Raw genomic sequence first — 24,266 nt, 5'->3', positions numbered from 1 at the left:
TATAACCGGACTCGAAGTTGCAAACCAAGTTCATGCCTCCAAACTCTCTAGTTTAACTTTTATTAGAAATTTAATATTTTATTATGTATTTATTGCAGAATAAATGGCCTCTCTTTTTATATAACATACTCAAAGAGAGGTGTGTTTCTTATTATGATTAATAATTGCATTCAAATCTCTAGCTTAATTTATATAACAATTCTAAGATCTTATTTTGTATCTTCTGTAGATGACTTGTTCTAATCAGCACGAGGAAATGGAATACAAAAGAGAGTGTTCATTGTTATAAAACAAACCCTAGGGAAGGTTTGTTTCCTATTATGAATAATTATTGGTTTTGAAATATGCTTACCATTACTCACTGTGTGTTTTAACCTTATTCAATGACTTCTTTTCCTTCTAGCGGAGGAGGGCACATTACAGGAGAGGAGAGGTTATGTGCAGAGGGGATGTTTGCATTTCTTTTTTTTCTAAGTTGCATGTTTTCTTTTGTTACATTTGAGCATGGCCATGCTTTATGTTATAATTGTCTTTCTTTGTTTCATCCTTCTTGTTTCTCGTTTTTTGTACTTCTTTCTTGGTTTCGTTTATTGGGTTTGTTATACTCGTTTTCCTTTTTTTTTGTTCATGTTCTTTGTAATTTGGTCTCGGTTTCATTTGTTGGGTGTGGAAAAGGGAAGGAAGCAAACAAGAAAAGTTGAGGTTATTGTTCGTAAATGAGGGTGAGTCAACATACCTATATGCAATGCGCTTCAATTAAAAAAATATTTTGCTAATTTCTGGCTCCATTTGTTTGCTATTCAATTTATTATATGCTTTATCTATGCTCTCAAAATCAACTATATTGATCTTCTTTATGTAGTGAAGAGCTACAATTGTACAATCTATGAAGGTGAAGTGGTGAAGATGCCTTGGATATTCTACAAATGTGGTAGAGGATGGGCGAGACATTCTACAAATTGTAAGTGATTTATTCTATTCGCTTCTATACTATTACCCAAGGGAGGGCAGGTATGTGTGTGTTTAATAAATCACTTCGTGTATTTGGTCTTAAATCTCGTGGTTTATTCATGATCTCATATATAATATTACTTTGTGTAGTGAGTGACTACAATTGTAGTGCCTTCGAGGGTCGAGGGGAGAAGAGAGGCAATGTAGATGCAGCCCAAAGGATGGGTGAGTGATGTTGTTTTCCAACAAATTATTGTTATTATTGTTTGTTTACTTGAAGTTTTCTCCTTCTAGCATGGTTCTCGGGTAGTACCACTTAGTTAGTTATTGGTATGCTTAAATTTATGTGATTTCTTGCTCCACATCACATGCACACCCCCACACAATGTGCCCTAGAGATGAGGATGTTGATTTTCCATGGTACTAGAGTATCTAGGTTAGGGTCTTTGAATCTATGACACGACCAACTCAAATGCCACAACAAACTACTTTGCACAGTGGAATAAATACAACAATAAATCAACATGTACATAAATAGGCAACTTTTTACCATTTTTCAACAACCCAACTTCGTTATATTAACAAATTGTAGTACAATTGTGTAGGCCTCCTGTACCAAGGATCATGGCCCTCATACAATCATTGATACAGGAAATACAAACTAGGGTTTGATGTCAGCCCTTCATTAACCAATATACCGTGAACAAAACAACACTTCACCTACTTGCTAATGTAGCGTTCCATAACTTCATCTACCTCTATCAATGAATCTTTCTCCTTTTAGTCATTGAACATGGCTCACCAACTACCCTCTAGTTGATCATTAGTCCATCAAACGAATCAACACATAGGGTCTTCTTATGAGTTGTTTACAACTCTGTTTGTAAACAACTCCTAGACTGCCCACTACTTCTCTTCAACTCTTTGGGACCTCTTCCCATTATTTCCTTCTTTTATTGCTCCAATGAAGATCTTAGGGCATGGAGAGCTACCCATTATGACTATCAAAAATCTTTCTCCAACAATCAACTTAGTGATGATTCATAAGCCTACTTGGTTGGTCTTATTTATCTAAGAACAATACCCTTACGCTTCTTAAAGTCTGCCCTTACAACTATGAAAGTTCTTCTTGTCAAACAGATCTAGGGTTGTAAGGGCACCTTCTTCTCCCCTCCAAACAAACCTTTAGATGCCATTCAAACTCTATCCAAATTAGGAAAACCATCTACTAGCAAACAACATCAATAAGAGAGGACATACATACCTTGTTCTACAACCTCCTGCTGCTCGCCTTGACCTCGACTATTTTGCAATTTTTGAGCTTTGTTTAGGGCACATGTCAGCCCTAAATTCTGATCCAAAACTTGTGCTTTCCCTCACTTCAGACGTCTTCTAACTGTGTTGTCCCTTGCTGTGATTTTGGCCTAGGTTAGGCGTCCTAATAGGCCTCTCTGCCCTCCCCAAAAGATATGTTCTTGACCTTCAATCAACCCAGAGAACCAGTGGCTTGGAACATAGAGAAAACCCTCAAATATGAACGAAATCTGCCCAAAATTCACCTCTTAACCCTCAGTTTGTTGCCTATCAATCTCGTCGCTCAAAATTGTTTCAAGAAGACACAAAAATGCTCCTTATCCACTTTGATTGAGCTCCGTCTGATCTCTGGCTAGTTCAAAGGTATATTCTTTAATATGTCGCTCATTGGATTTGTGAAATGAGGTCTCTCCTCTCACATACTTATATTTTTCGCTTAGGGTGACTTCTAGCCCTTAAAGAAGGGTCTCTTTATTTAGGCCATCTTGATCTTTAAGACAATTCACCCGCTCAAAACATATAAAAATTCATTTCGCTACAATGACAAGGGCTCTCTTAGTGGTTGAAGCAACCCCTTGCTCCTTTAAGTGTGCTCTATCATGTCCAAGTGCAAAGTCATTAAATCTCCTCATGGATTCAAACCCAAAACTTTAGGTGCAAAGCCCACCGCTTGGGTACTCTTGCCCACAAAGCCCATTTGGGTCCAAATCCTCAACAACCCTGTACCCTAGAGTCTGGAGTACCCCCGAAGCTACAAATCTCAACACTCCTCCTTAGCAAGGGAGGTACTTCCAACACTAGGAAGTTATTCCTCAACATCTACAGGACCTGAAGATCTGAAACTTCCATAGGGTCGCTCCCTCTTAAGATAGACTCCTTCTGAGTCTACATGGTCTCCACTGGCTCATCTCGTGTCCTACAAGGTCAGTCCGAGCTACGATCAAACATGGGCCACCATCACTACAACTCGGTCCTGCAAGCACTCAAACCACCCGTACGAACCAAATAAAATTAATAAAATAGACCAATCTAGGGTGACAGCTAGTATCACTGAAGATAGGAAAATGCCAGCTAGGGTGAGAAGAAATCCCATTGAAGTGACAATAAGAATGTTTTAATACTGCAAATATAAACCTTAACTTGTGGCAAGAACCCTTAGGTTGGCAGGATGCACATCTTTGATACCAGAAGATCCCAAATGGCCAAATAATCAACAAATCTGGAATGTTTTAGCGTTATAAATGAAATATTGACAAGCCAAACATAGAACACAAGAACCTAAAAGAAACGCAGCGTTTATTTATATTATTAACAGAAGAAGATAGTACATGCGCATACAAAATATTGGAGCCCCTGCAATGGCATGCACGGCTGTGCAACAAAAGAGAAAACAAAAGACTAAAGCACAGTCATGGACCCTGAATGGATCCACTAGACAAATCACTTCCATAGCGTTTTCGTCCTTGGGATCACACTGGAGTTGGTTGTGCCAAGTTCTCAAGAAAACACAATAATATAGATAAACTCAGGTTGATCCCACTGACAGGCTCCTATCCCCTTTATCTGGAATGTTTTAGCGTTATAAATGAAACATTGACAAGCCAAACATAGAACACAAGAACCTAAGAGAAACGCAGCGTTTATTTATATTATTAACAGAAGAAGATAGTACATGCCCATACAAAATATTGGAGCCCCTGCAATGGCATGCACGGCTGCGCAACAAAAGAGAAAACAAAAGACTAAAGCACAATCATGGACCCTGAATGGATCCACTACACAAATCACATCCATAGCGTTTTTGTCCTTGGGATCACACTGGAGTTGGTTGTGCCAAGTTCTCAAGGAAACACAATAATATAGATAAGCTCAGGTTGATCCAACTGACAGGCTCCTATCCCCTTTTATAGGCTTGAGGGACTCTCTAGAAACTTTATTTTATCATTTTCCCTCGAAAACTGAGGGAAAATACCATGGGTCGATACCATGGGCAAATACCATTGTGAATACCATGGGCAGATTTTGTCGAATTTGACCTTATAAAAAAAAAGGAATATTACAAAATAAGTTATACAACTGTGAATACCATGGGCAGATTTTGTCGACTTTGACCTTATTAAAAAAAGGAATATTACAAAATAAGTTATGGGCAACTGGAATATTACAATTGATGTTGAGGGTAGTTCGGTAAGAAGTTATTTTTGAAGATGAGGATGGTTTGATGTTGAGGGTAGTTCGCTAAGAAGTTATTTTTGAAGATGAGGATGGTTTATTTTTAGAGTTTGAGAGAATGATTTTGACCGAAAAAGTTTCAACCCATTATTTTAAGTTGTCTTGATCACATCTCATCTCAGTGTATAATCTTTGTGCTTATTTCCAAAAAGTTGCAGGCTAGTCCTCGCCTTCATTTTAGTAAAGATGGTTCCTTGTATGGGCAGATTTTGTCGACTTTGACCTTATTAATATACATGGAGCTCTTCAATGTGCCGTGGATATGAAAAACAAGACTTGATATGGGCAAACCTCTCCTCTCTGCCCTGCACAATCCTCGACATACGCTGCAGATCACTCTGTTTTCGCTCAGCAACTCGTTTGTTTGGCAAACAAGCTGAGACGTTTGTTTATAGTATAAACGAAGCCTTTACAACTTCCAAAGGACTAATTAAAAAATAAAAAATATGAGCAGTATTCCATCAACTGAAAGATTCTTGGACTAGAGCAATTAAAAATTAAAAAATATGAGCAGTATTCCATCAACTGAAAGATTCTTGCATTCATAGATAGTTACGAGAGCTATAAGCATGCAAGTCTTGTAAATTGCAACTACCGATGGTATAAACGAAGCCTTTACAATTTCCAAACAATTAAAAAATTAAAAATATGAACAGTATTCCATCAACTGAAAGATTCTTGCTTTTGGTAGATATCTGTATCAATAAGTTTTTATTGATAGTCCATCAAAAACAAAAATGAAAAAGAAAAACGAAAAATGAAAAAAATTATTGAAATATCTGTATCAATATGTTTTTTAACAGAAGTCCATAAAAACAAAAATGAAAAAAATTCATATGTTTTTTTACACAAGTCCATAAAAGCAAAAATGAAAAAAAATCTTGCTCTCAATAGATATCTGTATCAATATGTTTTTTAACATAAGTCCGTCAAAACAAAACACAAAGGCTGCGGCAATGGAAAAATATTAGTAGTAGATATATGTATCAATGCTTTCAATAGATATCTGTATCAATATGATTTTTTTACGGAAGTCCATCAAAACAAAACACAAAGGCTGCGGCAATGGAAAAATATTAGTAGTAGATATATGTATCAATGTTTAAACAATAGCCATCAACTGAAAGATTCTTGCTTTCCATAGATATCTGTATCAGTGTTTAAACAATATTCGTCATATCTGTATCTGTATCACTGTTTAAACAATGATATTGCAGAAACTCATGCATTTTTTCTCAATTGAATTACTTGAATCTGAGCTCCAATAGTATTTAACCCAAAAATGCTGACTGAGTTACTAAATATAATATTCCCGAGTCTGACAAAGTTTCGGCATAAACCAGATTTGTTTGAATGCACATGAACACAGTGATGCGGGGGAGCGCCCCCCCCCCCTTCGAACCCGCTCCCGAAGCGCGCTCCGGGCGGGAGCGGCTCGGGAGCGCGCTCCCCAAATCGCTCCCGGACGGGAGCGATTTTCGGGAGCGCGCTCCCGTAAAAAAATTTGCGCTCCCTGGTCTGTGAGGGAGCGCTTCAGGGAGCGATCGCTCCCGCGCTCCCGGAGCGCTTTTTAATGCCCGGGAGCGATCGCTCCCTGATCGCTCCCGGGCATTAAAAAACGCTCCGGGAGCGAATTTTAAAAATTCGGGAGCGATTCGGCGGAAAAAAATTCCGCGGACCCGAAAAAAACAAAAAATTTAACTTATTTTTTTGGATTTATAAGCCCAATGGGCCAAAACAAAATCATTTCAATGAGATTGAGCTTGAGTTTGAGAGCAAAGGAGCAAGGAGCAAGAGCTGAGGAGCAAGGAGCCAGAGCTGAGGAGCGAGGAGCAAGTGCCAAGGAGCGAGGAGCAAGCTTGCAGAGGTAAGTAACTTAATCATTTAGTTAGTTTAGTTGGTTAGGTGGTTAGTTTGGTTAGTTTAATTTACCTGTTTGAGTTTAAAGATCATTAATTTAAATTAAATTAATAAATTAAATGAATTAATCCCAATAAACTAAATTAATTTGCAGATTCAAGACTCAAACCCTACAAACATCAAACACGATGGACCTGGGGATTTTTATTGGCATTTTCCTCTTCCTGGTCCCTTTTCTGGTTATTATGGTGGTGGAGAGTAGGAAACGGAGGGGGCCTGAAACTGAAGAGGTGGATGAAGAAGCCGGAGGAAGTCAAATAGGTGAAAACCCCAGTGAGGAGGATGTGGAGGAGGGTGAACATGAGGGTCAAAAAACTAAACAAGACCAAACTCCATTGTGGAAATATGTTCAGAGGCCTGAAGCAGGGAGAGGGGGTGGAACCACTAAATTTCATTGCCCCCATTGCAATTCTGATTTCACAGGCTCATACACCCGTTTGAGAAGACACCTTTGCGGGAAAAGGGCATGGGATGGAGAGAAACAAATAGGAATCAGAACTTGCGACAAGGTGTCAACAGAAGATAGAGCCAAATACATAAAGGAAGAGGAGGACGCCCAATACAAAGCAAAAAGATCAAGGGGTTTCTTTGAAAGCTCACAAAGAACTCCTTCAGCATCCTCCCAAGGCAGTGGATATGGACATGGAGGCTCAGGGTCATCATCTTTACGCCGTAGAACCATATCAGATTTCCTTGATGAGGGGTGTAGGAATGATGTGGATTCAAAAATTTACAGGTTCCTCTATGCAAATGGGATACCATTCAATGTTCTACGCTCACCTTATTGGCACGAAATGGTTTCTGCCATAAATGATGCCCCTAAAGGATACAAGAGCCCTGGGTATGACAAGGCAAGAACAGTTGGCCTTGATCATGAAAAAGCAAAAATATCACATTCTTTGAATAAAATGACAAGTTCTTGGACTGACAATGGGGTGTCCATTGTATCTGATGGATGGACAAATGTAAAAGGCAAGCCATTGATAAGTGTTCTCGCTGTGTCCCGAAGTGGTCCCATTTTTCTAACTGCACATGATTACTCAGACAAGTTCAAGACCGCTATCAACATTGCAGAAGCATTGCTTGAAACAATTGAGCGTATTGGCCCATACAATGTCATCCAAGTCATCACTGATAATGCTCCTAATTGTAAGGCAGCGGGAGCAATTATTGAGGATAGATACCCGAACATATTTTGGTCTGGATGTTTGGTTCACACATTGAACCTTCTGTTGCATGATATTGTCAAAAACAAAAATGAACAATACCAATGGATTGGTGATTTGTACAAGAAAGGAAAAAAAATGATAAAATTTATTACAAATCATAGCAATACCCATGGCCTTTTCCGCAGTCACTCGAGATTGGAGTTGCTGAAGATTGCGAGGACTAGATTTGGTAGCTATTACCTCACCTTCAGGCGCCTTTTGAAGGTAAGAGAGGGTTTAGCTAGCATGGTATCAAGTCCAAATTGGCAGGTGTTAAAGGAAAGGGCTACAAATGTAGCTGACATTGCAGGTTTTGAAACGGTGGAGGAGGCCGCTCTTGATGGGCAGTTTTGGACAACTGTGAGACAGGTATTGGATTTCACCAAGCCAATTTATAACATGATTCGGTTTGCAGATACAGACAAACCAGTGATTGGTGAGGTGTATGAGCAAATGGATACCATGTTGGGGGAAATAAAAGACATTGTTAATAACAGAGATCCCGACTTGTACAATCTGATTCACGATTGTGTGTGTCAACGGTGGAAAAGGCTTAACCTTCCACTACATTGCTTGGCGTATATCCTTACGCCAAAATACTACTCAGATTCTTGGTTGGGCAAACCTGCAGCAGGGGGTGGTGTTAGGACCAAACCCCATTTAGATCGAGAGGTAACTAAAGGATATCTGGATGCATTAGAAAAGTTGGTGCCTGACAGGGAGGAATGTGCAGCTGTGCGCCTTGAAATAGGCAGATACTTCACTGGCAGTGGTTTGTATGGTAACTTCCATGCAATGGACGACAAAGATAAATTTGATTCTCTCACATGGTGGGAAACATATGGCGGCGACGGACTTTTGCGAAAATTGGCATTGAAAGTTCTTGCACAGGTTGTAAATTCTTCTTCTGCAGAGAGGTGTTGGAGCACCTACAGTTATATACATAATGTGAAAAGAAACAGGCTCAACGAAAACCGAGCAGAAAGCTTGGTTTATGTGCACTACAATTTGAGGTTGTTGAGCCATTACTGTGATCGGGCTAATGAAGATCCCACATATAAAATTTGGGACAATCACCCTGAGGACGACAATTTGGAAGATGGCATTGTACATATGGAAGAACTAGAAGATGAGCTTGTACGGGATGAAGCTGAAGCAGCTGCAGCAGCCATGCCACCTCCACCTCCACCATCCAGTTCTCGGGGCCCGAGTCTTGTTCCATTGCTGTCGCCACCTCCATCGACACCCTCGCGTGGAGGCTCTAGTTCTGGTCGTCGGTCTGGGCGGGAGACTCCTAGAAGACCGCCAAGACCTACTTATACTCCTGGAGACTCTCGTGGCAAGGGCCACTTGTAGATTTACAGTTTACTTGTCTTTTTTAGTTTCTATTAGACTTGTGACTTGTCACTTTAGTTTTCATAACTGTTCAGTGTTGAGTTTTGAGTCCTTGACTCTTGACTCTTGACTCTTTCATATCATTATGACATTATGATATTTTTTGTAAACATTATATCACTGGTGACTGTGACAATGAAAATTTGAAGTTTGAAGTTGGGCCTTGGCAATTATAACTCATTGGTAATGATTGTGAATTATGAATATGATGCTTTGTGAAAGACTAAAGTTGTTTCATTTCATCTCATTATTCATGTTTCATTTTATAAATTTTTAACATTTCATATCATGTTAACAGTTAGAAGTTAGGACTTAGAAATATCTTCGATATTACTTCTTGTAATGGTTAAACTTGGCTTACAAGTACAACTTGTTACTTTGGTGATCAATGATGATAAATGTTATTGAATTGAATGTTATTTTAATTTATTATTTTACTAAGGTTGATGACGATTATAATTTCTAGATGATTGATGTGATATGGTTCAATGATCAATTTATGTTTTTTTATGTTTTTTATGTCTATTTCATCATTCTACATGTTTTTGTTGACATATATGTATCAAAAATTAAAAAATATAAAAAATATATATATTTTTAAAAAATCGCTCCCCGATTCGCTCCCAAACCGGGAGCTTCTGAAAATGGTCGCTCCCGCTCCCGCTTCCGCTCCCGCTCCCCGCTCCCGCTCCCGCTCCCAAGTAACACTGCATGAACATATGAAAATACTCGTGGTACAAAGAAAGGTTAGGTTTCAAAAATAGAAACTGAGAAACCCTCGGCAAGAATATTCATGAATTACACTCCAATGACAGACTTTCAATTTTTACACGACCTAGAAAGATATAATGACCAGGATTGCACCTAAATACTCAGGTAGCATTCACAGTTGCTTAATCTCCATGTATAGTACTAAACAATATCTGATGAAAATTACAATCTTGGTAGGAATGCCTCGAAAACTGGAACACAAGTGAAGCATTTCACTCAAAATACGCTACCATTATTCATGGTATTCTTGTAAATAAAGAGTCGGTAGACACTTGTTCTTATGTTCCCATTGAACTACCTTGACGGTGGTTCCGAACCCTGGTTACTTGGTGTTGGATTTGATCCGACAGTTCCATTATCTGGGGGAGGTCCAACACCCCATTTCCCTTCTTACTCTGAAGGCTCAATAACATGAACTCCTCCATCTGTCATTCCAAGAACAAATTGAATTGATTCGATTCGGATGGATGTAAAGCGACGACTAGGGGATAGGGATTACTGCTGCATAAATAACCCAAACAATAAATTAACTCGTAATATGCCTTGAACAATAAATCAAATCATAGTATGCATTTAAAAATATATGTATCAACCATGACACAATGAAAGAGCCCATTTACCAGTTCATTTCCAATGGTAAATATGCAGAAGGTGCAATGCGACAGTGAGGCATCAAGCTTTCTGCATCAAACACTCCAACTGCACCATCACAGAAGCTCGCCTAAACTAGGACGCTGTCACATGAGTATATGGTGCGTGGCGTTTGAAATAGGAGTAGATAGGGAATCATGAGGAGACCACTGCAATGCAACCATGTAACAAGGTCATCCAATCAGATACAGAAGGTATCTATGTTTGAATTGAAGAATGCTTGCAAGTGCTCCAAATTGGAAGCATCATATATAGTAAGCTGACTCTCATGCACAACGAACAAGTGAATTTAATTATTATGAAACTGTATTGTTGTATCCTCGACTGGTGGTGATGATCTTCCTGGCTGTACTGGTACAACTTTTGACTTCCGCTAGTCCCACCCATCTATACCCCATAATAGACGTAACTGCCAAAAGACGTGGTTGTGTGTACATGAACTTTTTTACTCGGTAAATTTATGGATTTTTTAAAGTGAACATCATGGACATATAGTTTCTTTTAAAATAATAATAAAAGAAACTATATACCTGGGCATCAGTTTCAGAAAACACTAACACATTCAAAATATGTGAAAAGGCCAGGTCTGTGATTTTCTTTTCCTTCAGCTTTTTTTAGCTTTAAAGATTGCAGCAAGTTCAGAGCATGCCGCTTAAATGCCATTTTTGGTAAAAGGGCACAATGAAGAAAAATGATAAGAATTTTAAATTCAAAGATATATTCACAGGCAACACCTCATCAACTCAAACATTGTGTATTGTGTATTTGAATTGATGAATCCTCCATGCCTTGCAATGATGTTATTGTCTTGAGGGTGGAAAGCCAGAAAAGTGGCTCCGGGAGGAGGTTGCATGAAAGTTGCCATGACCTGCAATGAATCACTAATTAGCATGCCGTGAAACCGACGATTCAGATAAATTGGGAGCCTTTGAATTCTTAGCCTATAGCGAGGAACGTTACACAAGAGCCTTCTAGAGTGATCCTGAACTGAACACCATTACCCCATAATTTGAAAGTTGAAGGTGGGATTAGAGAATAAACCCCTAATTAGCATGCCATGAGACCAGTGATTTAGATAAATTGGGATCCTTTGAATTCTTAGCCTATAGTGAGAAACATTACACAGGACCTTCTAGAGTGATCCTGAACTGAACACCATTACCCACACATAATTTGAAAGTTGAAGGTGAAGACATTAGAGAAAAAATCCCTAAGAAGATTAATGTACCAAGAAATTATATATATAATCGGAAACATTGAAATGAAACTGGTCTTTAGGTAAAAGGCTCTGTTACCTTAAATGTCATCATATTGAACAAGGAGACCTTGCCACCAAAAGCAGACATCATATGTGAATCATTCTTAGACAAAGCTATACAAGCAGCCGCTTCTTCTGGATTTGTGTCAACAATGTCATTATTCATAACGACCCACTAGCTTGCTGCCACATCCGTGGTGGAATCATTACTACATAAAAAAGCAGCTGCAAATCATATGTCAAAAATTATAACTAACAAATAAATATATAAAACAAGCTAAAATAAAAAGGAAGCAAATAACAACTATTAAAGAACCCCACCTTTCCAGATGGATTCTAGTCACTCCGCGGCCATTTTCATAGGTTATGGAGAGCATTGGATGCCAGTGCTAAAACAGCAACACCGGAATTGGTGTATATCATTCTTACTACCTGCAAGAAATAGCAGGTTACTTGTTTGGATCGACCAATATCGACAGAATTTAGTGTTTTCTGTAATAGAAGGATGATTGCATACCTCGCTCGCATGCATTGTGTCAGGCAACCTTTCCAGATGGATTCTAGTCACTCCGCGGCCATTTTCATAGGTTATGGAGAGCATTGGATGCCAGTGCTAAAACAGCAACACCGGAATTGGTGTATATCATTCTTACTAGCTGCAAGAAATAGCAGGTTACTTGTTTGGATCGACCAATATCGACAGAATTTAGTGTTTTCTGTAATAGAAGGATGATTGCATACCTCGCTCGCATGCATTGTGTCAGGCAACCTAGAGGACCTACACTGACCCGAATCATTGATTCAGTCAATTTCCAGTTCTTGCTTGTCTGTAACTTCATCTAGAAGCCTTGGTTTAACATATGGGGTGGGACTGCTATCTATACTACTCTGCACACATGTCTCGAGTGTAGATAATTGTTAGAATCCATTGATCATATCATCCTATTCAAGATATGCCAAAATAATGGTTAATAGAACATTTGAAAGGGGAAAAGAACAAAATCCTATGGTATATGGAAACTTGAAAACAACAATATATGGACTCGAGTGAAAGTTTAGAAAATGATAAAAGTTTAGAAAATGGATATGGCTGGACAAATATGAAGCTCAAATACACCCTTAGACCATATCAATTACTTGAGTAATTAAAGTAATTTTTTTTCATCAGATAAAAGTGATTTTAATCTAATGAAATGCAAAGTTTCTTTGCATATAGTAGGCGAGATCAAAATCTCAACTGTGGATCTCAAGTGAGTTGAGATCAAATTTCAATTGTCAATCACTTTGGGGATTAGGGTTGCGAATTTAGTCAACAACTCAAGCTTATAAAAGGAGAGGAGAAGGCACACAATAATAGTGAACACAAGGCTTGAGAGGAGATTTCAATAATTGAGTGAGAAGGACTTCCATTCAATTGTACTAGGTCTGAGGATTATCCAAGGGTGTAACAAGGGAGATCCAAATCGACCAAGACAAATCGAGGACAAATCTAGGGCTTGATAAGGTGGATCAAATTTAGGCTATTATTGTATTTGTAGTTTTCTTAGTGTGTCGTTATCCTTGTAAGAGAGCCTCAATAGGTTTTGAATTATGAATGAAGAACTAATTTGATTGGGCAAAAAACTTGTGTAATGTGTGTTTGAGATTGGTTGTGCTTCTACTAAATATATTTTTGTTTACACTAAGACCCTAGTTGTGTTTTTATTCAGTAGATCTGTGATAAATTTGCTAGGAATTATTATTTAGGTTGCTGGGCTCTAAAATTAACAAGGTATCATAGTTGAAACTTTGAGAAATTGATCTCAGAATCACTAGGCGCTAGGTTTGTTTAGTGATTGCAGGGGTCTAGTTTCATCCAAAACGACTCCGGAAGTTTAGGACCCGAAAAACTGCTAAAAATAGTAAACTGTGCTACAATTAAGGAAACTGAAAAACTGAAAGAAACAATGGTGGGGGTCCAAGTGGAATTGGCGGGTGGCCACCAACATCCACCTGGATCACTGCTGACAACTAAAATAGTAAGTGAACCTTATAGGGCAAGCCATCTTTGATAGGTCGTGTGAGTGAGGAAATGAAAGGGTGTCGAAGAAGGCTGTAGTCGTCACTAAATCAATGTCAGGGATGTATGGGGCAAGGAAAACCAATCGTCAAAGACAACAGTCATCGGGCTGAGAGGAAAATGCTCGCTGTCATAAGATCCAAAAAAAGTCAGGGATAGAACTGTTAGCTGACAAGAGAGTTGCAATTGTACAATCCATATGGCGCTGCAAAGTGGTCAAACATAGTTGTTCCAACAAGGAGAGTCACATTGCTGAGGAATCTAGTAGTCCACCATAGATTGACAGAAGTCTGAGAGGTGCCACCATTAACAGTGCAAAGTTTATAGGAGGGCCATACAAGGGTGGAGAGTTGCATAAGCGTGGTGCCACATTGCAATACAATGAGTAGTGATGGGTGGTCACCTCTTAGAGGGAGACCATACTAGTGGGTGGGTTAGAGCAATGGTGACAACATTGCAGGAAGTCGACAGAGGAGTAGTCGTACTCACACAGTACATATGGGAGCTACATATCAATTGTAGTGTACAGAGGTTGGAGGGTGCATCTAACTTCGCTCTCGGGAAGGTGAGGGTTTCACTGATTCTCTTGGAGAATGACATATGGGAGTTTGCTAACAACAAACTCACCTTGCATACATATGCTGCAAAATTGGCCACCTATAACCAAAAGGGTGTGAAAGCTAGGAGAATTATCTTGGATGCGGTGAAGTGTCATGTGATTCCTCAACTATTCGAGAACAAGACAACAAGGGAGATGTTGGAGACTTTGATGAAGCTTTATCAGAGTGAGAACACAATTTGAAAAACGATGCTTAGAGAGAAACTCAAGAACACCAAAATGACCAGATTAGATATCGTGACCAGTTTCTGACCAAAACCACACAGGTATGTGATGAGTTGGTAACAATTGGTGTGGTCGTGATAGAGGATGCAATGGTAAGGAATAGGATGACCTTGAATGCTTCACTAAGCTATGGACTCCTTTCATGAAGGGCATCTTTGCACGAGAGCATCATCCTAATTGGGACAGATTATGGGATGATTTTGTCCAGGAGGAGATTTGGGAGGAATCTCTAGGAGGCCAACAGAAGGGTGATGATGAGAACCTTTCCCATACTTGTTAAGCAAGGCAAGGAAAGAGGAAGAAAAATACAGGTGGAGAGGCTACTTCACAAGCTAGAAAGAAGAAGGCTTTGAGCAAAGTGAAATGATTTGCATGCCACAAGAATGGGCACTATGCATCACAATGTTCAAAGAGGAAGAAGGGGAAGGGGAAGTTGCAACAAACATTAGTGTCAACAATGGTTCATGAGTTTGCATCGAAGTTTAAAAAGGGCTTCTCATTTGTCTCTTGTCTATCAACCAACACCATCAGAAGGATTGACTTGTACTTGGATAGTGGTGCATCATACCATGTGACAAGAGGCATGGGAGCTATTTAGCAGTTTGATGGATAGTGACTTAGACTTGTTTGTGGAGGTAATGATGCCAAGTATGCAATGAAGGGGGTTGGAACCGTCAAGTTCCAGCTCGAGTTAGGAGGTTTGTTGGAAGTAAAGGACATGTTATATGTACCGGTACTGAAAAAAAGAAAGAAAAAACACTGATGTATCCTCCGTACCATCTTTGAAGCAAGAGACCTAATAGCCTTGACATAAGTGTATTTGGCAATTGGAGCGAATGTTTCTTCATAATCCACTCTGTCCTTTTGGGAGAACCCTCTAGCCATGAACCTAGCCTTGTATTTCTAGATGCTTTCATTTGTAGAATGTTTGATTTGGCAAATCCATCTCGAACTAACCATTGATTTCCCCTTTGGCCTCGATAGAATGTATTAGACATCACTCTTCATGATAAAAGCATACTCTTCCACCATGTCATCTCTCCAAACTTCCTGGCTTGTTGCCTTCTCATAATTGCTAGGCTCATAGTCAATGAAACTAGGAAACTGCCTTGGTGGTCTACTCTCCTTGAAAGTTCTCCTAGAAGCCTCCACGCTCTTGAGCATCTCTTAGTGTCTGCTATAGCCATTTTAGCCTCCTCTTGATAGAACTAGTCGGTGTCTCTTGCTCCTCCTCTTGATTTAAAGATTGACTAGTTGTTTCTTGTGGTGTTGGCCTCTCCTCAACCTTTAAAGCCTCTCGCTCCCGATCATCTAACACTAATGGTATGGTATCATGTGACTTCCTCCAGGCTTGTGCTTCTTATATCTCACATCCTTGCTTATCGTAGTCTTCCCTCACTACTTCCTGATGCACCAGAATCTGACGATTGTCTGTTTGTTTCTCGAAGAAATTACATAGATACTTCAATGAAATATGTCTCCCAGTTTCGTTGGTTTAATTTCGTCAAATAATCCTATGAACATGTTGTCGTCGGATATCTGACACCCCTTTCTTAGATATCCTTGTCGAAATCAATCATCATTTTCGTCACATAATTGTCGAATATCTGACAATTGTCTGTCAATTTTTTGACAAAATTATGTAGCTTCAACAAAATGTGTCTCCCTGTTTCGTTGGTGTAATTTCGTCAAATAATTTGACAAACATGTTGTCGTCTGATATTAAACACCCCTTTGTTAGATATCCTTGCCAAAATCACTCATTTTTTTGACACATAATCGTTGGATATTCAACAAATGTTTGTCAGAAGTGCGTCGAACATCCAATAAACAGTTTCGTTGAATTTCTGATAGAGAATATCGGATAATCTGACGTAAGTTCGTGGGATAGTTGACGAAACTTTGCATCGAATATTCGACTTCTAATGAGGCTATTCAACGGAGGTGCCATACTTTTGACGGGTATGTTTGTTGGAATGCTCGTCGGATATTTGGCGAGTAGTTTCGTCGAATATTCGATAGGGAATGTCGGATTCTTTGACGTAAGTGCGTCGGATATTCGATGAAACTTTGTGTCGGATATTCGACATCAAATAAGGCTATCTGACAGAGGTGCCATACCTCCGATGGGTATGTTTTTTGGAATTCTTGTCAAATATCCAACAAATATTTCCATCGAATATTCGACGGATATGGATTTGTCCGATATCCGACGATCTTGTAGCTATTAAAAAAAATAACAGTCCGTGACGATGGCTTAGGATCATCCTTTTTGCCTCCATCAATGCCTAAGATCATTCCTCTTGATTGATGTCCAATCACCAACCCATATTGCTTGAAATCAAGTAAAACCTAAATTATAAACACCTATTTCAGTTCAATGCTCTCCGCTTTAAGAATAGCTACTTACAAACATCACAACAAATGCATGGCAATCATCAATAAATGGAACCCCCACCTTTATCTAGGAACCAAAGAATTCAAGGAATTCATTATAGTTTTGATATTTCTGAGAGAAACTAATAGAGCTTTGAGAGTCTACAACCATGCTCTCAATGACATCTAAATTCTAATTTCTGCTCTCTAATTTAAAGGTCATAGAGAGCACAGAGTGTTAGCGACCAAGTTGGAAGCAGAGGATCATTTTTGGACTATTAGGACAAGGGGAACAAACCTTAGTACCATGTAGGATTCAAGGGTAACAGGTGCTCGCACACTCGTAGGACTTTGCTAGAAAGTGAGAGGGGCACACAAAAAGCCTTGGCGGGACAGATGCCCTACGCAGATAAAGGATTGGATGAGATTTGGTATAGAAATTGCACGTGGTGAGCTGATAGATGGAGTTATGAATGGAGGTCGAGTAGGACTGTGTAGGAACGGTCGACCCTCCCTGCGCAATTGAGGCACTGGGTCATTTACCCTTTGTACATAAATAAAGTTGAGAGTTAGAATTTCCATTTTGTTGCAGATAGGTTATGTAGAAGGAGGTACCATGCCATGTTATTGCAGACGTGGGTACAATGTAGTGTTGGAGGACGAGCTGATGATTGAAAGACAAACGACATATGACAGTGAGGGAAAGGATAGGAGGTGTTGGCCTACAATGGCCACTGACTGAACCAAAGGGGCAAGTGACTGACATTAATTTGCAAACATCATCTGTATGATGTCTGTGACGTACCTGTGTTTACAACATGATGTCTGGGGCAAATCTGAACCATATCAGCAGATTCATGTTATAACTTGTAGATAATAATTAATGGGGAGAGCTTGTATTTTTCAATCTTGTACATTTCTTTTATTCCTATCATATAACTTGAATTGCAAAAAAGTAGAGCTATTGTTTTCCTTGCTCTACTTATAAAATGGAGATTGGGATCTGATTTTAAGTGGAGATTAAGGCATGAAATGCCAGTTGCAAGTGGAGCTGATAGAGGTAAGTGAACCACTGAGTGCATGTGCTACCTGTTTAGTGCTCTTAGGACATTGTGTCCTCGTTGTGCAGATTCATGCAATGCTCATGTCATGGTTGTAATTGTCTGTGCTCTGAATGGTTGGCTCTCCTACTTGTCAATTTTTGTCCTCGTGCAAATTTACTCCATACTAATTAAGTCATCTATCACAGTATTATAGTTCATTGATCGATATAAGTGCTATTATGATGGCCCTCCCAAGAATGATTGGACTGTCTTACAACTTATTCCTTACAGTTCAGTCTTTCCACTAGTAAACGTGGATATTTTCAATTTTGAGGGTTTATATGTTCCTTAATTGTGAAGGAAAATATGTTTTTTAATGTGTCAGATACTATTAACAAATGGGGTTTATGTTGTGCAGGTCAGGCATTCTGCTATTGAACAAAATCCATCATGTGGCATAGTATACCCAAAATCTATGACCATTCTTTGTGCTATTGAACAAAATCCATAATGTGGGCATAGTATACCCAAAATATATGACCATTCCTATCATGTAACTTGAATTGCAAAAATGTAGCGCTATTGTTTTCCTCCCTATGCTTATAAAATGGAGGCCGGGATCTGATTTTAAGTGGAGATTAAGGCATGAAATGCAAGTTGCAAGTGCAGCAGACAGAGGTAAGTGAACCGCTGAGTGCATGTGTTGTCTGTTTAGTGCTTTTAGGACATTGTGTTCTCATTGTGCAGATTCATGCAAAGCTCATGTCATGGTTGTAACTGTCTGTGCTCTGAATGGTTGGCTCTCCTGCTTTTCAGTTGTCCTCGTGCAAATTTACTCCAGACTTATTAAGTCATCTATGACTATCGCAGTATTATAGTTCATTGGTCGATAAAAATGCTATTATGACGACCCTCCCAAGAATGATTGGACTGCCTTGAAACTTCTTCCTTACAGGTCAGTCTTTCCACTCTTTGTAAACATGGATATTTTCACTTTTGAGGGTTTATATGTTGGTTCATTGTGAAGGAAAATGTGCTTTTTTATCTTAATGCTCTAGATATTATTAACAAACGGGATTTATGTTGTGCAGGTCAGGCGTTGTGCTATCATTCTTAGAAGACAGAGAAGGGACAAGAGTTAGAAGACACTACAGAATTAGATGTGAAGTCATATCATTCTTCTAAAAGCACGGAAACGGGAGAGATATTTCAGGAAAGTGATCTGCATTTGGGAGAAGAAGACTGGTCTAATTTACGTATGTGGTGTAGCAGTGAAGGAGATGCAGAAGGTGACTTGACCTTTCACTCACTCTCTGGAAGTGAGACATCCACATCCTAGTCAACTTTGGAATTGTCAAATTTCTCCTGTAGGAGTGAAACTAGCTCTTTTTTCTGGGAGGGGGAATGAGCCATCATCTTCCATTTAATCTTCTCTGGTTCAATAGATGTTTCCATTTTCAGTCGCAACCATATGTGCAAGTCATCTTTTCCAGCCATGCATTTACAAAAACAGGCTATATCTACAGATATCTCAAGTCATGATGACAAAGAATCTTTTCCAGCATATCCTCAAACCAAGTCATAAAACCAATCTCAACTTTATGAGTACTCCAGAGGGAATGATGGTAATGACAGAATGCTCAGAAGTAGGCAAAATAAATGAAATTGCATCCCTTTTAAAATACAAAGAAATTTCACCCACAACTCGTACAAATCCCGAATCTTGCCATTTTCCAGGGATAGGAGTTACTGTTCAGAAAGACAATTCCATGCCACCTAATGAACTAGATGTTAGTCCAACATTTTTACGTTCTACAGAAGAATGTCCTGGAGGTCTTGCTGCAAATGAAGTATTATTAGCTAAAAATTGCACTCCAGAGATAAATTCAGATATCGCACAAGATGGAAATGATGCAGCCTCCCAGCTCATATTGAAAACAGAAGATTCAATGGATATAGGATCTCCTCTAACAGAGGCTTTTGAAAAGAATGGAAACATCCAAATTGATGATGGTTGTAATGATTTTTCTGTTACAAATATGGATAGTTCCTATATTAATGTGGGTGATCGTGCCTCCATAGTTAAGAGTACTTCTGTTCTTGATTTGCCTATACAGAGAGAAAGTTCAGATCTTTGTGTGTCAGTGGGTACCTGCCTATCACTTGTAGACATAGATCATAATAAGTGTATTCATGAAACTTCAAATGTGCCTTCCATGGATATTCGAAACACCATGTCTTCAAAGAGTCATCAATTCAAGCTTCAGAGCATTATTTCAAATTATCAATGGCAACAGTTTTCTTCAATTGAGGGAACATTTCTTGAATCAAACTCATCCTCATGGATTGATCCTCAATGTAGTAATTTGCATGTTAATGTACCAGTTAAATCAGTGGTATCTACTGTCAAGCTGCAATGTGAAAAACCAGACATAAAAGGAATTTCAATGCACGCACCAAGAAATTATGTGAATAGAAAAACTAAGAGTCTCTGTTTCATTAGCTGCCCATATCATCCAATACAAACTAGAGAATCTTCATTTGCATATTATGGCTGAAAAGTTTGTGGGAACATGACAGTTAGCACCTGTAGGGTGGTTACCCTACAGTAAAACATCCTGAAACATATCTAGCAGGAAACTGCTCTCATGGATCTTTGGAAGTGCCTGCATTGCATTCTTTAGATGAAAATACTAGTGTTTGGAGCCCAGAAAGAGCCAGCATGAAATTAGTTCAAAAAAATCATCATCTATGGTCATCTCCTGGATACGTTCAGTCCAGGTCAAAAAAATTAAATAAGGAATTAATGCCATGCAAACATTCGTTGAATATGGATTTAGAAATGGGGTCTTCAGAAAGCTGCTCTCACCAATCTCAAAAAGAAGTGGCAGTTCTATTACCTGGAAACATGAACCAGATCCTGAAAGGCTACCTATTGCTACACCAGAGACACAGCGTAGTCATCCAAGTGCATCAGCTTCACCTACTCATTCTTTGATTTCACAGGATCTTCTTCACTGTTCGTGCAAGGATGGATTTCCATGTTATAGCTTTTCTTTGAATGAGTCTGAAAAGGCTTTTGTAGCAAAGAAGTGGAAAGTCAACAACCGTGGCAGAGAAAGTTTTGACTGGTTGTACGCATTTCATTCTGGTTCTGATAATAAGACAATTTTAAATCTTCTAAAAAAACAAGAATGAATGGGTAGCCTCAAAGGATGAGCATGTTCTTGATCTTGTGGTACACATGAGAGTCACCAGTTCATAATGCCGCGAGATTAACAGTTTTGGTAGCTTAAAAATTGCAGTGGAAACTGAATTTGTTCTACTTGGTGTAAAATTGTACATATCAAAGAGAGACCTGCAAGACAAACACGTTCAACAGAGAATAGCATTTTGTTCCTGATCAGTGGGACCATATGAGTTTTCCAAACGGAAACTGTGGTGATCCATGCTCTACGTCAATAACATCCTCTAGTCCAATTGCCGACAATACTAGTTTTGTCCTCAACTAAACAGGGCATCAAGAACAAAACGTCGGACTTAAGGTTGAGTCAGCCTTCACAACAAAGATACAGTGAATTCTTTCAATCCAGCCTTATGTCTCAATCTGTAGATGGAAACGCAGTTTGTGTGGAGAACTAGGGTAGTTGGGGTATCTCAGATGCCGAACTTTGTCTATCTCAGCAATTTTCTCCTCATCTGGAATTGACAGCTACAGTGATCACAGACACAAACTGTGAACAGTGGAACTGGCAAAGACACTTTCAAAGAATATAGGGGTTGGGGCCTGAAATTTCTTGCAAGTCAGAATGATGCGATAATTCCGCTATGAGCCCTACACCATGTTCAGCAGGATGTGCTTTTGATGACCAGTCTCGAGGTCAATGACTTGGAAGCTGTCACTTAAATTTTAAAAGGCAATGTAAGACGAGTATAACAGCTCTAGTGCCAACAGACATACATGGTTTTCCCAAAATTAAATCAAGTGGACCTTCACCTCTGGTTGAATGGTGGAGACTCGATGGCAGGTGTGATTGAGACCAATTCAAAGACACAGGATTGTTATTCATTATATGTGCTTTCTGAGGTTTGTATCTGAGAACCAACCATTTTGATTTTAATTTATGTGGAGTGCCACAGTGTTATGTTATGGTTCATCCATATAGTTTTCTCCTGCTTTTGTCTGTCTGATAATACCGGGAAGTTTGTCATTCCGTCACTCCTATCTGAAATTTTTGTTCATGTCGGACATTATGTGAATTGCAGGGAGAAGGGGAAGATACACCCGCATTAACAATGACAGGCAGTTGCTGACAGTCTATATTCTATTATTTTTCAATCACAATTGAAAACCCTTACAGGTTTTCTCTATAGTTGCTGCACAGCAGAGAAGAGATCCTCATTCCTCCTGGCATGCATAATACTAACAATAATAAAGTAACTGATTGCAGTTGGTACCAAAAGCAAAAGAAAAGGGCCCTGGGCACCTTGGGGACGAGCAGGGAGGATATCAAATTTATTCCCAGATAGAGGTGTACGTTGTACTGTAAAGTTTTGGCAGTCAATTTGTGGATATTGGGATTTAGGTTAAAGTTGTTGTCATCCATGATCCCATATTGTGGTCTGGGTACATGGAAGATCCTGTCATCCAAATGCTAAGAGCAACCCAAATGTATATTCAGGGATGGCTATTTCCATGTTGCGGGTCTTACAGCTTCTGCATCGATATTGCCTTCTTGTGCTTTCCAAGCATCCTGGCAAGATGTGTCTATTGGTTATGATTTGTGAACAAAATAATAGAGCAAAAATATGTAAATTATATTGTTTTTGATCAAATAAATTTCATCAATTCGTCGCACATCCTGGTCTGGATCAAGGTTCAAGGTCTTTACACCTAAGTATTCTTATGTTTTTTAAAATACCCCATAAAATAAGTAGGATACCAAGCACTTTTTGGAATTGTTTCTACTGCAGAAACTGCTTTCTATCATATTTCCTTTATATATTCAAAGAACAATATAATTTTATTACTTTTCAGTGTCCTTGTGGCCCTTTTATTTGTAGCTTCCTTTTAACTTTTGGGATTGTAAACCCTAATTTTATTACTGTACATTACACATTTCAGCGTCCTTGTGGCCTTTTTATTTGTAATTTGTAGCTTCCTTTTAACTTTTGTGATTGTAAACACTAATGTGTTCATTGTGTTAAGGTAAATTGGATGAGAGCTAATGTTCATTGTACTATTACAACACTTTCTTAGTTCTTATCTATACAACCACCAATCCGTTGTGTGTTGCTATTTGTGAACTGTTACTTCAGTTTGCTTGCTTATCTGGCATATCGTTGATACTTGTAATTAGTAACTTATGTGCACTTCTAATTAAAATTACCCAGAACTGCTTCATTCTTATTATATATATACTAGCGCAGCTATGTTACAGTGGTTATTGAGAAAGTTCAGTACAAAGCATTTATATACCTACCATTAGTTATATTGAGAAAAGAGTATGCCATATTGGTCCTTCAGATTTCTCTTCCTGACAAAACTGTGCTTAGTCAACCCAGTTGTCAATCTCTGGTATTTTCACCCATGTTTCTTTTCCCAAGATTCATGAGTTATTATATAAAATCTTTCTCTAGTGCATGAGGGGTAAAGGATAATCCAAAATTGTTTTTCATATTTGCAAATCTCTGGACAAGTTAAATCTCTGGTTTTTTCAGCCATGTTTCTTTTCTCAAGATTCATGAGTTATTATATAAAATCTTTCTCTAGCGCATGAGGGGTAAAGGATAATCCAAAATTGTTTTTCATATTTGCAAATCTCTGGACAAGTTAATTGAAACAAAGTTTGTTCACCTCAGGCTTTTAAATGATTTACCATGCAAACAACATCCAAAACATATCTCCACCTAAAACACCATCGAATTTCCAATCAGTAATATATATGTATGTGGTGAATGCTATATATAGTCATTGTAAACATCCTTAAAAAATGTCTAAATTTGTTTCAATAAAAATATCCATGGAAATGTCATAGAAAAGATAATTATCATATTTTAACTGGTGCTCCAAGGAGTATGTGCCATGTACCCATTCTAGACAATTTCTGGACACTTTTGATTGACCACACATCCTAACGAGGAACCCAAAGAATTATCAATTATCACTTTTCGGAACACACACAACTTTAAGGAGGAACCCAAAGAATTCTCACTTTCTAGACAATTCTCATTTTCTGGAACA

At 38.7% G+C, this 24,266-nt stretch overlaps 2 protein-coding genes across 5 annotated transcripts; one reads left to right on the top strand and one right to left on the bottom strand.

Annotated features, from left to right (window-relative positions):
• The first annotated feature begins 213 nt into the window (after positions 1–213).
• Positions 214–22,652, top strand: LOC149196212 (uncharacterized). Its single transcript, XM_089405471.1, has 7 exons — positions 214–722; positions 863–961; positions 1,102–1,176; positions 18,441–18,700; positions 18,839–18,977; positions 19,114–22,109; positions 22,289–22,652. Exon 6 carries the CDS (start codon positions 19,468–19,470, stop codon positions 20,578–20,580), a length of 1,113 nt encoding a protein of 370 aa, XP_089261597.1. The 5' UTR covers positions 214–722; positions 863–961; positions 1,102–1,176; positions 18,441–18,700; positions 18,839–18,977; positions 19,114–19,467; the 3' UTR covers positions 20,581–22,109; positions 22,289–22,652.
• LOC149196213 (topless-related protein 1-like) lies at positions 10,696–13,553 on the bottom strand. 4 transcript variants are annotated; one of them, XM_089403718.1, is made up of 4 exons: positions 12,442–13,553; positions 12,022–12,132; positions 11,738–11,925; positions 10,696–10,851 (listed from the first exon to the last, which is right to left on the bottom strand). In XM_089403718.1, exons 3-4 carry the CDS (start codon positions 11,864–11,866, stop codon positions 10,816–10,818), a joined length of 165 nt encoding a protein of 54 aa, XP_089259844.1. In that variant the 5' UTR covers positions 11,867–11,925; positions 12,022–12,132; positions 12,442–13,553; the 3' UTR covers positions 10,696–10,815. The 4 variants fall into 4 exon arrangements, with proteins under 4 accessions (XP_089259844.1, XP_089259841.1, XP_089259843.1 ...); XM_089403715.1 differs by lacking the exon at positions 10,696–10,851 and adding an exon at positions 10,870–11,310; XM_089403717.1 differs by lacking the exon at positions 10,696–10,851 and adding an exon at positions 10,870–11,310 and having other exon boundaries at positions 11,738–11,909.
• Positions 22,653–24,266: the final 1,614 nt, after the last annotated feature.

The sequence above is a fragment of the Pinus tabuliformis genome, chromosome 2_2 (genome assembly GCF_031772625.1).
Source record: "Pinus tabuliformis cultivar Carrire ecotype Pingquan chromosome 2_2, CPIR1, whole genome shotgun sequence".
In the NCBI taxonomy this organism is placed as follows: domain Eukaryota; kingdom Viridiplantae; phylum Streptophyta; class Pinopsida; order Pinales; family Pinaceae; genus Pinus; species Pinus tabuliformis.
Note: the sequence above shows the minus strand (reverse complement) of the source record. Positions and strands in the feature narration are given on the sequence as shown.

Coding starts and splice junctions, on each gene's coding strand:
- LOC149196212 (XM_089405471.1), top strand. CDS start 19,468: ATGTTTCCATTTTCAGTCGCAACCATATGTGCAAGTCATCTTTTCCAG.
- LOC149196213 (XM_089403715.1), bottom strand. CDS start 11,866: ATGAATAATGACATTGTTGACACAAATCCAGAAGAAGCGGCTGCTTGT. Junction 11,311..11,737: donor TCAATATGATGACATTTAAG/GTAACAGAGCCT, acceptor GATTCATTGCAG/GTCATGGCAACTTTCATGCA.